Source organism: Haemaphysalis longicornis, unplaced genomic scaffold, assembly GCF_048455015.1.
Source record: "Haemaphysalis longicornis isolate Haplotype H1 unplaced genomic scaffold, Haemaphysalis longicornis Haplotype H1 scaffold_14, whole genome shotgun sequence".
In the NCBI taxonomy this organism is placed as follows: domain Eukaryota; kingdom Metazoa; phylum Arthropoda; class Arachnida; order Ixodida; family Ixodidae; genus Haemaphysalis; species Haemaphysalis longicornis.
Window position 1 is genome coordinate 32,729,255 of NW_027526245.1, and position 15,720 is coordinate 32,744,974.

Consider the following 15,720-nt stretch of genomic DNA (forward strand, 5'->3'; position numbering starts at 1 on the left):
GATTACTATTCTGGGCAAAAGCGAAAACACAATGACCAGGGAGCTTTTAGAACCCTTCATATCAAGAAGAAAGGAGACCAGTGCGTCAATGAGACATCGGTATTACTGAAAGCGAGTGAATTTCAATTTCTGAAAGCTGCTCTCTGCTCTCTTACCAGTGTTTTTTCGTGGTGTTCTTGAGCGCATGCACCGGGAACTTTTTTGTGTATAGAAACTTGGAGGCTCACTAAGAGGGTTCAACTTAAATTGAGGACGACTCAGCGGGGAATGGAACGGAAGATGATAGGTGTAACATTAAGGAACAAGAAGAGAGCGGAGTGGGTCAGGGAACAAACACGTGTTAAGGACGTATAAGTAGAAATTAATAAGAAGAAATGGACTGGGCAGGCCATGCAATGCGAAGGCAAGATAACCGTTGGTCACTAAGGGTAACAGAGTAGATCCCTAGAGAAGGCAAGCGTTGCAGGGGGCGGCAGAAAGTTAGATGGGAGATGAGATCAAGAAGTTTGCGGGGATAAATTGGTCGCAGTTAGCACAGGACCGGGATAATTGGACTGGGATAATGGGTGAACCCTCTGCCCTGCAGTGGGAGTAGATAGGCTGGTGGTGATGATGATGATGATGAAGAGACGACGCCTCCAATAAAACTTGTTGCGAGTGAGCGCTTGTAGTAGTAGTAGTAACTTTATTTTGCCCAAAAGTTGTGGTGATTGCACCACTGAGCTGTTCGCTCAGTCATCTAGACAGCGGGGCTCCCGGTGTTTTGGGAGCTCGGTGTCTTCAGCCAACTGGGCGAGGGCTTCTTGCACGTGGGCAGCTGGGCTAGAGATGGCAGCCTCCCACTCGGTTAAGGATGATATGTTATGAAGGATGGGATGATTTCTTCTACGTGATGCGGGTATTAATAGGCATGACCAAATGATGTGGTGAAGTGATGCTCGTTCCACAGAACAAAAGGGGCAAGCGTCCTTATATTCGCCAGGATATATGATGGACATGAGATGCGGAGTGGGGAATGATAATGTTTGGAGCTGCCTGAGAAGGACTGCATGCCTTCGACTGAGCGATGGATGCGGTGGTGGAAAAATTGTCCGATCCTGGCGGAAATGGTCAAGGATATCGCCGAAAGTATGGAGACGGTCCTTATAGCCGAAAGGTTGCGGGATATCTTCAGGAGTCCTATGAGGCTCTCGGCGAACCATATCTCGAGCAGTCTCATTGGCTCCCTCATTTCCCATCAGGCCAGAATGTGCCGGTCACCAGATGATGCGGAAGGTCCGGCTATGAGGTGTGGGCCCTTGCGAGATGGTTGCCAAGGTTCTAGATGATACCCTGCCGTTTAAAAAATTTAGTACGGCCGATTTAGAATCGGTTATGATGTTAAGATGCGGAGACCGGCTGTGGGCTATGGCTAGACCAATTGCCATTTCCTCTGCCTCTGTGCAGGAAGTGCAGCTTACAGATTCTGTAGCGATGGGGCTCCCCTTGGAGTCGACCACCGCTAGTACCGATGCGTTCCTGTCTTGATATGGGGCGGCATCGGTGTATACCACAGGAGACCCCGGTGGGTGTTGTTTGGCAAGGACCTTCGCTCTTGCCTCACGGCGTTCCTTATTGTGGATGGGGTGCATTCGCCTAGGCGTTGGGGACACTCTGATGACATTCCTCAGAGGAGACGGAATGGCAACAAGTCGCGTGTAGTGTGGTGTTTGGGGTACCAGGCCCAAAGACCTCAGGATGCACCGACCGGCAGAGCTGCGAGAAAGCCTCTCTAGCTGTGCGGTTCGCTGTGCCTCTAAGTTCGGAGAGGGTATTGTGTATCCCGAGGCGCAGTAGGTTTGCAGTTGATGTGTGTTGGGAGAGGCCGAGCGCTCGCTTGTGTGCCGTACGGATGAGGCTATCAACTTTCTCCTGCTCCGTCTTCCGCAGGGTGAGAAACGGCAATGCGTATGTAACGCGCGAGATGACGAAGGCCTGCACCATCTTTATGAGGTTGGACTCCTTGATGTGTTTGTCATCATTCTCTCGTCCTTGCTCAATCGCGCTCTCATCATCATCATCAGCAGCCTATCTACACCCACTGCACGGCAAAGGCCTCTCCCATTATTCTCCAATTACCTCGGTCCTGTGCCAACTGTGACCAATTTATCCCCGCAAACTTCTTGACCTCATCTGCCCATCTAACTTTCTGCCGCCCCCTGCAGCGCTTGCCTTCTCTAGGGATCCACTCTGTTACCCTTAATGACCAGCGGTTATCTTGCCTTCGCATTACATTCTCTGCCCACGTCCATTTCTTTTTCTTAATCTCTACTAATATGTCCTTAACACGTGTTTGTTCCCTGACCCACTCCGCTCTCTTCTTGTCCCTTAATGTTACACCTATCATTTTCCGCGCCATTGCACGCTGAGTCGTTCTCAATTTAAGTTGAACCCTCTTAGTGAGGTAAGTACCGGTAGGATGCAGCTGTCATACACTTTCTTCTTCAGCGACAATGGTAGGCTGCTATTCATTATCTGAGAATGTCTGCCATATGCACCCCACCCCATTCTGATCCTTCTAATTATCTCTGCCTCATGGTTGGGATCTGGTTTAACAACTTGGCCTAAGTAGATATATTCGCTTACCACTTCCACTGCCTCGCCACCTATCTCAAACCGCTGTGCTGTCCCGAGGTTATTGATCGTTACTTTAGTTTTCTGCATATTAATTTTCAGGCCCACGGTTATACTCTGTTCGTCCAGTGCGGAAAGCATGCTTTGCAATTCGTCCCCCGAGTTACTTATCAAGGCAACGTCATCAGCAAATCTGAAATTACTGAGGTATTCTCCATTAACCCTCGCTCCCACCTGTTCTCAATCCAAAGTTCTGAATACTTCTTGCAAACATTCTGTGAATAACATTGGAGAGATTGTGTCTCCTTGTCTGACACCCTTCCTATAGGTATTTTACTGCTCTCCTTATGGAGGATGATGATAGCTGTGGACCCATTGTAGATATCCTCTAGTATACTTACATAATGCTCATCTACCCCCTGGTTCCGTAAAGCCTGAATGACTGCTAGGGTTTTGACCGAGTCAAATGCATTCTCATAATCTATATAGGGGTTCAGTATACTCAGCGCACTTCTCTATCACCTGATTGACTGTGTGAATATGGTCCATTATTGAATAACCTTTACGGTACCCTGCTTGTTCTTTAGGTTGACTGAAATCTAAGGTTGAAGAAATTCTGTTAGCGACTACCTTGGAAAGTACGTTGTAGACGACTGACAGTAAGCTGATCGGCCTGTAATTTTTCAAGTGCTTCATGTCGCCTTTCTTATGGATTATGATGATGTTCGCGTTCTTCCAAGATTCCGGTACACTTGCGGTCATTAGGCATTGCGTATACAGGTTTGCCAGTTTTTCAAGTACAATTCCTCCACCATCCTTCAAGAGGTCTGCTGTTATCTGATCCTCACCAGGTGCTTTGCCCCCTTTCATTTCTTTCAAAGCCTTCCTTACTTCTTCGGTCGTTACTGGTGGGATCCTCTGAACTACTGTCTCGTTCGGCATTATCCTGGATGTCCCGGCTACTGTACAGGTCCCTATAGAACTCTTCGGCCACTCTGACTATTTTATCCCTATTTGTGATGACATTGCCTTGCTTATCTTTAAGTGCATACATCTGATTTTCCCCGCGCCAAGACACCTCTTCACTGCTTTCAGGCTACCTCCGTTCTTTACAGCGTATTCGATCCTCTCCATATTATACTTCCGTATGTATGTCAGCTGTCTTACGCTTATTGAGTAACTTCGAAAGCTCCGCTAGTTCTATTCTGTCAGCTGCGGTAGAGATTGTCATGGTTTGCCGTTTCCTAATTAGATCTTTCTTCTCCTGTGAAAGTTTGCCAGTATCCTGTCTAGCCATAGTGCCCCCGACTTCTACTGCACACTCCGTGATAATGCGTGTAAGGTTGTCGCTGGCTTCCTGTGTCGTAAATTCGGCTTCCTCATTAAGAGCGGAATATCGGTTCTGCAGCGCGATCCTGAATTCTTCTACTTTACGTCTTACTGTTAGCTCATTTATCGGCTTCTTTCGTACTTGCTTGTTGCGGTCCCTCCTCAAATCTAGCCTAATTCGAGATATTTCCATACGGTGGTCACTACACCTTACCCTTCCGAGTACTTCCACATCCTGCACGACGCCAGGGTTATCGCATAATATGAAGTCTATTTCATTTTTATGCTCCCCATTCGGGCTCCTCCAGGTCCACTTCCGACTCTCCCGCTTAAAGAAGAAGGTATTCATTATGCGTAGGTTATTCCGTTCTGCAAACGCAACTAGTAGGTCCCCCCTGCTATTTCTACAGCCCAGACCATAGTTCCCAACTGCCTTGTCTCCAGCCTGATTCTTGCCTACTTTAGCATTGAAGTCTCCCATAACTACGGTATACTGTGTTTTTACTTTAGCCATTGCCGATTCTACATCTTCATAGAGGCGTTCCACTACTTGGTCGTCGTGGCTGGATGTGGGCGCGTAGCCCTGCACCACCTTCACCTTGTACCTCTTATTGAGCCTAATTACAAGACCTGCTGCCCTTTCGTTAATGCTATAGTATTCTTCTATGTCGCCAGCTATGCTTTTATTGACTAGAAATCCCACTCCCTGTTCTCTTCTGTCCTCTAGACCCCGGTAACATAGGACGTGTCCATTTTTCAGCACCGTAAATGCCTCGCCTGCCCTCCTAACCCAGCTAAGCCCTATTACATCCCATTTAATGCCCTCTAAGCATTGGCGGCCTGTCCGGATCCAGGGATTCTTAGCACCCTCTGCTGCGTCACAGGTCTGACCGCCGCCGTGGTCAGTTGCTTCGCAGCCGCTGGGGACTGAGGGCCGAGGGTTAATTGGCGTATTCATGGGAGGTCTAATCGCGCTCTAAGTTTTACCAAATACCGCTTGTAAATAGATCGCATCACTCTGTGGCAACATCATGTAAATGCATCATCACTCAAATCCTCCATGCATCTCATTTGCCTCGTTGTCACATAACATCTTTCATTACAAGGGGTTCCGATTAGTGTACTGCTGCACAGTGAAGGATGCAGGGGTGGGACAGGTGAATCAGATTTGGGAGCAGTTTTTGGAGCAGCGAAATCTCGATTATGGAGCAAAAGAACTTTGATTTTGAGCAGAAGAATGACATTTATTATGTCATCTTAGGAGCCTAAAAAATCAAATTTTTTGGCAACTCAAGGGAGGAAAGTGCAATTTGTAATCAGTTTTGAACGTACATAACACTGAAACAGCATTTCAATAGTTTTTTTTCTACTGCACTACCTTTTCACAAACCATTTTTAAATTCTTACACTCTATGCATAAATAGCGTGGAGCGCCGTTGGAAATATCGAACTGAAAAAACTAAGCAATCGTAAGGCATTTTTGTTATCACGTGAATGCCGAAATTATTTTTGTAATCCCAGGCTCGGCTTAACACAGAAGTGTAGAGTCACGGCAAAAGTTGTGCAAAGCGGGGTGACAGTCGTCTTACCCCACCACCTCTCACTTCAATCAAGATGCACGTTCACCACGATCGTAATTTGAGTAACGCTGGTATGTTTAGCCACTCCCTTTTCGGATTAAATTTCACTTCAGATAGATGTACCCTTATTGCTAGCGTGCAATAATAGCCTGTCCCGCTATCGTACACTGCTTGAACATTTTCGGCGATGCAGCCTGCGCCGTCACTTCTGCAGTGTCGATCGTCCCATTCCCACCGCTCACAAGCAAGCTGTCGAAGGCAGCAATAACAGCGTTTTATAACACCCCAACGAGTTCGAAATTTCACTTCAAGCACGTACCGCGCCCCATACTCAAGGCCGAAACACGGCGAATTCGCGGGCACCACGTTGTTTTTTATGAACTCTCGTCTGTCAAGTCGCGCAACTTCCCGCGCGCAGCAGATCAAACGACTACATGTAAACCCAGTCACCCCCACAACCAAAACCACGGTAGAAATCGGCGAAGACACAGAACAGGGAGGATTTTGCGAAGAGCACTCTGCTTGAAACACGAGCAACTGCTTCGCCCGGCGGCCATGTTTTCCAATCTTCACCACTGCAAGATGGCGGCGCCCAGTAATGTCGTTCCGGAGACACGGCCATCGCCTCCTGTATTTTAACTATGCCATGACTCATCAGCCCGTACCGCCACCCAATCACTCTCCTGCTACTCCGACCCCTCTCCCCCAAACATAGAGTATAAAACTCTATGCCCCCAAACGGTAGCTATCCCAGCGCTTCAGTCATGTGACCAGTTCAGCTTGGGGCGAGGCGTGGTGGAGAGAGGCAACTTTGGCAAAACATGGTCCACCGCGGCTCTGAGCTTTCTAGCTCTGGCGCGAGCGCCATTACTTTGACAATCTCAAACATCGGTTGCCGTAGTAACCAGGCACAAGCCGCTCTCGATTTAGTTACGGTTGCGTGATCCCGGTTCAGTTCGGGGCCCCACCTTGCGAAATGTGGGCACTGCAGGCGTACCAGTCACTCCCATTGGGAAGCGCGGGATGCGTTTGACATTGTAAAAATACAGGAGGCGATGAAACGGCGCTCCGAAAATTCCTGTTTTTTCATCAACTTACACAACTAATTTGTCACTTCAGTACACCGAAGTATTTTTTTACACGACTTTGCAATGGTTTTCGATGGGAAAGGTTTAAAAACTCGCAGAATGTAATATAGGCCACCCGACATTGCGATTTCCGAAAAAAAAAAAACTATCTTGGGGACAATTTTATGCCGCCAGAAAATTATGCCGCCAGTAAGCATTTTCCCCCACTGAAACTGACGGGAGCGTTAAAATCCTTGGCTGTTGAACTGTTTTGGAGCAGTTTGGCGCAATTTTTGCAATTTTCAAGCTTTTAGAGCAGCCTGGTGCAAGAAAACGAATTCGTATCAAAACTGCGCAATATGCGCAGCTGTCTGATGTGGGACTGCTGCCTGATGCGACTCGATGCCAAAGCTGCCCTGTTTAGTGGTCTGCCTCACCTGTAGTGAGGGCTCCTTGATGACGCACGTGTTGTGATCGGTTGCGAGCGACGAAGAGGCAGCGCTGTCATTTGCGGCCACGCGCTCTACGCTGTCCAGTGCTTGGGAGTGAGCAGAGGAGCTGACTATTTCTGCCAAAGAAAGCAGACTGCAAGTCAACTTGGGGCTATGTAAGCATCAAAACAACACGCAGAAACAAAATAAAGGGCACCTCTCAAATCGCTGAACTGAAAGTGGGTGTGTGCAGTACTTTGAAAATTAGGCCATCTTGTTTCTCGATTCAAATGAACGCACACGCGAGAAAGCGGAGGCGGTTGAAACACAACCATAGATATAGACGAGTGCGTCAGCACGACATCGATAGCCTTGTTGAAAAAAAAAAAACGCAGCGTTCTTAAAAAAGAATTCCGGCCGTGGTAGTGATTGACGACAGCACTAAGTTGGTCCGTTATCGTAATCTTTTCTGTATTTCTAATCTTTTGTGCATCTATTCATTTGGAAGTCGACGCTTCGCCTTGTCTCCTCTGCCTGTGTTCTTTTTTTGTGCACTGGAGTTACTAATGAAGTATTAAAGGAGTACTGACACCAAATTTTGATACCTAAAAAATGATATAATTGGCTTCAGTAGTTTGTACAGATGCCCCACAGAAATGTTTGCAGCGATCCAAGGCCAGAATCACATCTAAAATCGATTTTGATTGTCCAGGCCGCGAGCTTCCACAAATCGGCAGCACTAGCGCAATCGCTTTCGGCGTGACGAGACATTGGCCTACGTGTCTGGCCGGTTCAGGGTGACGTCATATAGTCGTTTTCAGAACCGGAAACGATATCCTGCGCTGCTGTTGTCGGTGGTATTCGTTTGGGCAGGAGACGTGGGCGTAGCTGTGTGAGCAATGCTTGTAAACGTTGCGTGTTCGATGTCTTTGCTCTTCAGTTCGTTGCCGGCGCATGGTGGTGTTTGGCACTGGTGCCGAAAACGGCGTGGTGCGCGATGTCGACGGGCACCGCGTGCGCGTCGCCGAGCTCGCCCAAGTTGTGCTATGGCAAGTTCGCGGTATGCGAAGTACTGCTCGTGGAAGCCTGCCCGAGCAAATCGACGACGACGCCAAGATGCATTATTTTCCACGCGATGACATGCAGCGCTAAACGTGGACTTCGTGGAGTTCGTGCACGCCGGCGGCCGCAAGAACTGTCGCCCAAGCCAGCGGGCTCGGGGTTGCACGGGTCACCTTGGGTGTTGGGAACTTAGTATAGTGGCGACTATTTGATCGCTGGTATCTGTACAACTGCGAATGACCATCCCACACAACTTTTCACCACACTATCATCCCCTTTTTCGCATATGAAGCTTTATTTTGGCAATAATTTCCGTTTCTGCGATCGGTGACCAAGACATCTGCCGCGGCCTGTTTTGATTCTAGCGCGCAGGTGGCGCCATCTTTCGGCCGTTCGCCGCACCGTGCTGCCGACAGTGCTGGGTCGGAGCGCCGAACCCCTCCGCTGCCGGTCAGCGTAGGCTTCACATCGCGGCAAATATCTGAACGCCACTTTTAAATTCAGCTCTGATAACAACTCCTAGCACAATTTTCAACACACTAAACACTAACATCTAGTTTCTCGCATGTAGAGCTTCTTTTTCGTGATCAGATTGATTAGAAGAGTGGCGACAAGCTGTTGCTATCACGGTCTGCGCCGGTTCGAGCCGCAGTGATATTAAAAAACGGACGACGGCAAAGACATCGCCGGCCTAATCGCCTGGACAAATAAAGTTGTTCCGTCTGTCGGGTGGCAGTGACTCATCCGAGTCTGAAGATTCAGACGACATGTCGACTGCGCGGGCGAGTCGCGGACCATGTACAATCGTAGCAGACGATGCTGCGAACGCATGGAGGAAAGAAAAACGTCCCTGACGTCACGGGTGAGACCGTGACGTAAGGCTGCCCGCTTGCAGGCTGGCCTTCAAACGGCCATTTTCCCGCGCGGCGACCAAATTTGAAATTGGTTGCAATAAACGTGCTATAATTAATTCTGTGTTGGCGGCTGACGGCTTTCGGTTCGATTTTCGTAATTACTGGGTTAATAGGTATTCTTTACAGCATAAAAACTGAAAGCGAGAAATTTCGTGTCAGTACTCCTTTAAAGGAGCCATGAAGACAAAATACAAGTTGGGTTTATTAGAAAGACTGCTTAGTCCCGATAACAATGCAATGATGCCAATATCATCGCAATCTTCGAACAAATAACGGAGATGTTAAAGAAAACGTGTGAAGCAGTCGCGACCCCCTAGCCAATTTCCCGCAACTTTTATATGACGTCACGGAACCTTGTTTGTGCGATTGGCGGCCGCCTAACTGACCTGTCGCGACGACACATGACTGGACGTCTGTAATGGGGCCTCTATAGTTCCATTTGACCGCATCACTTGAATGCTAACGTGGAGTTAACGCACTGAAAATGATGTTTTACTGTTGGCCCGTATGACGTCATTCTTGCTCATAACACGTCACTGTGGCACAAAATTTGAAAGTTTTTAAATACTTCTTGCTTTTTTTAGTTAAAAAACACCTTTTGTGGCTGTAATGGAGCTGAGTAAGATACTGCATCCTAGTTATTTCAAGTTAAACGAAGTTGTATGTTCTCTTCATGGCTCCTTTAAAGAATGAGGAGTGCAAAGTGCTGCGCTCTCTCTTTAGCCTCATAATGTGGCTTCCATTGCATGAGTGTTAGTAGTTACTTGTGACCAAAAAAAAAAGTTCGCGCACCCTTGCTTGCCTTGCACAAGAACAGTTTTAAATGCGTTCCGCGCCATTCCATGGACTGCTCAGGCGAGGCTGCGAAACAACATGTTGCAGCCTCAGCAGTGCAATGGTTGTTGCCCCCAATGTATTATTATGCGAGGAACCCATGAAACATTTGCACATGCACCGCAGAAAGCGATTAGTAAGAGGGTCAAGAGCGCAAACCCAGTAGTTTTATCAAACAGTTTATCTAACAAGACAGCAACTAGCAAAAATTCAGTCTAGAGTGCAAAAAAAAAAATGGAAAAGAAAGCCTGATTAGAGGTGCTTGAATTAAAATGTCTAAATTTCTGCACCTTCCTATTCCAAATTGTACGTGCAGAAGGCAAAAAAAAAACAATTGTTTGTGCTGAGCAATTCTTGAATCAGTAAAAATGTTACCAGTTCTACAGTTAACTGCAGCCCTCTACACAAGGTGTTTGCATTTCGAAGGGCGTCTGATGTGCCAAACTTATTCCCGGATGTCTGTTCAGTATGTGTCACGGCCGGTCATGTCTATAGAACAAATTTTAACAGCGAAAACAAAAAAGAGAGGGAAAAGGACTAAGAACACGAGGAGACAAAGACAGGCACTGCTGAGCATTTCCTTTTCCCCGTTTTTCTTTTCCCGCTCTTCACGTTTGCTCCGAGAGCACGAAGCAGCTAGCTGGCACCTCACTCCCGCTGCTCTCAAGGGTTTTTCGCTTTTATCCTACGGCTCCGCAAGCACCAGCCAAAACTGTTGCGTGCCTTCACCTGTTTGCAGCAATGCATGGCGAAAAAGTGAGCCACTGCTACTGAAAGCAGGTGGTGTATTTTGGCAGTGGACCAGTAACTGTGAAAATTTAAAACTCAAAGTACAACCTAGCTGACACCTAGGTTATTACAGAGAATATATTTTTTGTTTGTTCTTAGGTAACTTGTTTGTTCTTAGGTTTGTTTGTTAACTTCCTGTATCTGAGTTTGATAGAAATTTTCAAATTATTCAAAGTGTTCACACAATCGCCGGTATTTGATTCAATCCTGAACATACTTGCTCTGATATTTAAAAGTTTAGAATATTTGCACATCTCTATCTGTAAGGCTGGTAGCTTGAAATGCAGTGGCACTCACATTCCAAATCAATTTACCAACAGAACTAGGAAAACCCATGGCAGTGTGATTAGCAACAGATAAGGTAACCCGGATGATGTTCTTAAATTATGTTTGCCTGGGAAGTGGTAAACACCCTTCCCCAATGTTTGCAATCTTTTCCATCCACACTACAGATCAACTGGTTAAATCCATTCCATGGTGTTCACATAGCACAATGTTAACTAATCCGCTCTAAACAATTGCGTAGATAAATGGAAACTAAATGAGATGTGTTTTCTTAGCACTAAGCGCCTCAAAAGCTCGGTGTGTGATGGTCGGAACACCTTTTCACAGAGCCCCTCTGATAGGTGAAAGGGAAAGGTTCAAAAGCCAAGGCCAACCTTGTTGGCAGCTGATGTCCACGCATGGTTCTTCCCACTCCACCGTGGGGCCAGGTGTATAGAGTGGCATTGCAAATTCGAAGATGCTGTACTCCTTCCCAAATACCTGAAAAAAAAAGCACAAAGACCGACCCGTGAAGCTCTACCAGTGGGTGCCAACAGCGGAGAAATGTTTAGAGATGTCCCCAAGAACGAGCTGGCCCATTCAACCGCAGCAGCATTACATATAGCTGATCAAATTGCAGCATAGGACCTCGCCTCTGTTGTAGTAACGGCAACAGTCAATTAACATCTTCACAAGCACTGATAATTAAGCCCCACGCCGTCTTGATAACTATATATCCCTACATTCACCACCAAGCAATTGTTTCACTGTTACTGCCAGTGCAAACACCCACACACGCACACACATTATTGTACTGCTCAAATGTGCTGAAATAGGCTCAAACCCCTCAAACCTCAAACTAGGCTCAAACCAAATGTGCTGAAAATGGCTCAAACCCCCGAGAACCAGATAGAAGTGACGTAAGGTAGAGGAAATTTCAGTCGTACAAAAATTAAGCATAGAAGATGGCCACGTGTCTGCCTGCTTCACTGCAAATGACGTCGAAAGACGATAGCATTTCTGCGGCTCCTATCACATAACACCGTCTTTGTTCCCTTCCTTTGTTTACCCTCCCCTCTTCCTTCTCCTGGTACTTTTTCTATAGGCCTCTCTCGCCAATGCTCAACCCTATCTTTCCTCTCTTTTCCTCCCCAATTCATGTACGCTCCTCCCACACTTCCCCTACAATGCCCCCCCGCTCTCCTGCTTCCCTCCTAGCATCTCCAACCGTTGTTCACCAAAGCCTCTCAATCGTACCCTACCTCTTTTCCTCTTGCACTTCCAACAGCCATCGCAGTAGTGTATCCCTTCCCTTCCCATATCTTTTCTCCTATTCCCCTCAGCTTCCTCCCCATTCTTCTTCCACCTTCCTCTAGACCTTTTTCCTTCCCCTCCATTACCACTTCTCCCTCACGCTTTGCAGCTCTTCGGCCTTTTCCTCCCCGTCCCAACATCCTTCAGACTGTAATCTCCCTCCCCTCTTCACCTCCCTTCACCCCACCCTGCGGCTATAATTCCTCTTACCCCCTGCTCCCATCGTTGCTCATTTCCCTTTCCCTTACCACTTTGCCATTCCCTGGATCCCCATCCCCCGTACTGCACGCATTTTCCATTGTGTCCCTCTACTTTCCCTCCAGCTGAATTCCCCTCTTGTCCCTTTCCCTGCTGTTTTCCCCCCACCACACACGACCCATTCCCCTTCTCTTTCCAGACATTCTTCCCTCTCCATGCCAGCTCCCTCCCCCGCACCCACGTGGCCAACCCGTGGGGCAGTCGTAAATCGTGGTTCACGTGCTGTGCTTATAGAGACCCTTAGTAGGCAGTAGGTTTGGGCGAGTGTGTGATCCATGCTGTACTTGAATTGCGCAAAAAAAGAACGAAGGCTGCACAGAGACGACACGAGACGGTACGCACTTTCAACAAATTTATTGAGACGTGGCCTCCGCGATCGGCTACCGGCGGCGCGCCGTTGCTCTGCGATCGGCTACCGGCGGCGCGCCGTTGCTCCGGCCGTCCCATTCGGCGCGGAAGCAAAGGGAGCGGTGTAATTTTGCTAACTCCGACACACGCCGCGAGGCGGCGCCGTTAGCCTAAGGTTGAAGCGAGGCTCGTCTGGCCGACGCTGCCTGCGCTTTAAGTTGTAAATCAGCCTTCGTTGTCGCGTCTTCGGCATAGAAAACATGAATATATGGTCTATGTGTTTTGACTCGATCCTACAAGTACAAAGTTGTTTAACATAAGGTTTTTAACACCCACGATTGCCTTTGCACGCAGCTTTAGTGGTCGTTTGCTTGAAAGGCGAATGCCGAGAAGGGTTCTGTCATCTCGGGCAGAGTGAATGCCAGCGTGCTGAATTCTTTTTTCGCTGTTACATCATTTTCGCGCGATATCGCTGCGCGAAAATACGCTTTTTTTTGCCTTTTAAGTTGTTTCGAACACTTTGGGTATCCGTTGTGTGTGTGTGTGTGTGTGTGTGTGTGTGTGTGGGTGTGTGTGTGCGTGCGTGCGTGCGCGAAAACAGCGTAATACCAATAAGCTCTTGTGTATTGTTTATAGGCAGGCGACTGCGATAGTCAAATAATCTGTTAGGCTTCCACGGGTACGAATCAATCATATGTTTGTGTTTTAGTTATATGCTTAGGGGTTTCAAGAACCTACTGCAATCACGCTACCAAATTCTTTGCCGTGAGTGAAAAAGTCATGATATTCCGCGATGCCTTTCATATCGCTATCGACTCTACATATGTATTTTTTCGAAAGACTGTTTCTGAATTTCTAGATTTGCTAATTTGTTGTCATGACATATTAAGGGCATTATTTTTTTTCGGTGAGCAGTTAGGCTGATCACTAAAATCTGTATGCACAACATCGGCTGTAAGTTAGTAGTTCGGGATATTAGTTAATAAAGACATCAAGTGGAGAACTATACATCAAGTGGAGAACGTAACTAGGGTAAAGATTTTTATTACATTACTTAGACCACCTCCATTAATGGTAGACTGGAAGTCTCTCTGTACGTTTGTATATGCAAGCATCCATGCCAATAAACGGCACCAGCACGTTTACCCTGCCTATTGCGGAAGAAATACCGATAGCCATTTCAACAGTATACACTTCAGATGCTGAAGTATACGACGTCTCTGTTAATAGTATCGCGGTAAAAGTTACGCCAAACGTTTCAAGTAGTGTTGCCATTTCATCTACTTTATCTGCCAAAGACCGCACGTTAAAAGGCGAAAAAAGGAAACGACATAGGGGGTATTTTCGTGTTTACTAATGGTTGGATTTCGGTCGGTTGAATTCCCATAATTTGGTTCTTGCTTGGAACGCACGGAATATGCGTTCCGTGCATTCCAAATAACATGTACGAGATTTTCAGAAATAAAACCGAAAGAAGTGTTGTGTTTTGGAACCATGCGTGACTACAAAAAAGAATACTGCTGTGCAATGAATTCACTTATGCATCACCCGGGGCATAGTCTACGACAAAAATTCAGAGCACCAGTAACTACTTCTACCTTTCACCTGCGTTGGTGTGCGGTAACTTTTCTATTAAACGTCGCACACAGGCTGCGAAGGCCGAGTTTTCGTCCTCTGCACCCACCCGCGCCAGGGAAAACGACCTTAGGCTACGCGCGCCGCGGTGCGGCGGAAAACGGCGAAACGGTCTCTTCGGAATTACGCTCTCTCCGGGCGATTGGAACGGCCGGAGCAACGGCGCGCCGCCGGCAGCAAATCGCGGAGGCCACGATTGAGATGAAATCACAGATTTATACCGCCCGCTCTCTCTCTCACACACATTCATCCAAAAAACAAGGAAGAAAACACCTTCTCCCCTCTGCATTACCACACTCTTTGTGAAAAACGCCAGCTCACCCCATTTGGCTATCCGCTGTCGGGATTGCAAATGTACCCCGCTGTTTGATAAGTGTTACATTATAGCGACGAACAGAAACCACACGACCCGCGAGATCAATGAAGGCAATGAAATAGCACGTGTTGGGGACTGCTGTGCAAGCACTCCCTCTTTCGCACTTACGGAAAAAGAGATACACTTCCTTGGGCAAGACAACAGTTTTTGTGAAACTGCAATCGCAGTGGCACATGCCTTAAGAGTGTGGTGATGTAGAGAGGGGGGGAGGTGTTTTCTTCCTTGTTTTTTTTTTTTGGATGAGTGTGCGTGAGAGAGAGTGGGCGGCATACATCTGTGATTTCTTCTTCTCAATAAAGTTTGTTGAAAGTGCGCTCCGTCTCGTGTCGTCTCTCTTCAGCCTTCGTTCCTTTTTTTGCGCAATTCAAGTACAGTATAGAGACCCACCAAGGGCCCATTACCGACCCAACTCCCAGAGAGTCAGTGACCCACTACAGGCCATTAGGGAGGTAGGAAAGACTATCGTTATTAAAAGGAGACATCCTAAAATGGCGCAACCGGCTTCACGAAAATGGCTTTTTGTTCTCGATACCTTTGCGGGTCTCAGGGATCATCATCGCCGTCGCGATGATCATAGGTGCCGACTATGGGGGGCTCGGGGGAAGGGGCAGAGCCAGCACAGCTAGGGTCCGCATCACCCCCCCGCACCCGTGGCCCCTACTCCCCAATTGAGTTCCTTTACCAGAGCCATAACCAGTTGAAGTTTCTTTTGAGTTGCCTCTACCTTTTCATGTGGCTGGAAGTTGCATTGTTGGTGCACACATGCACGGCTTACTTTCACACTATCAATTTATTTCTTCAAATCCTTACCACAGGAGGAAAGTTTCCTACAAAAAGCAGCAACCGTTGCGTCATCCGTATTTTTATAACTTTTTTTAACTTTTGACTGTGAATGCGCCATGTCCA

At 47.4% G+C, this 15,720-nt stretch overlaps 1 protein-coding gene across 1 annotated transcript in view; it reads right to left on the reverse strand.

Annotated features, from left to right (window-relative positions):
- The window catches only part of LOC144164833 (uncharacterized), a 145,651-nt gene that overhangs the window by 19,342 nt on the left and 110,589 nt on the right, over nt 1-15,720 (reverse strand). Inside the window, 2 exon segments of the mRNA XM_077695094.1 lie at nt 7,027-7,157; nt 11,279-11,384. Of these exon segments, the coding sequence (XP_077551220.1) occupies nt 7,027-7,157; nt 11,279-11,384 (237 nt within the window).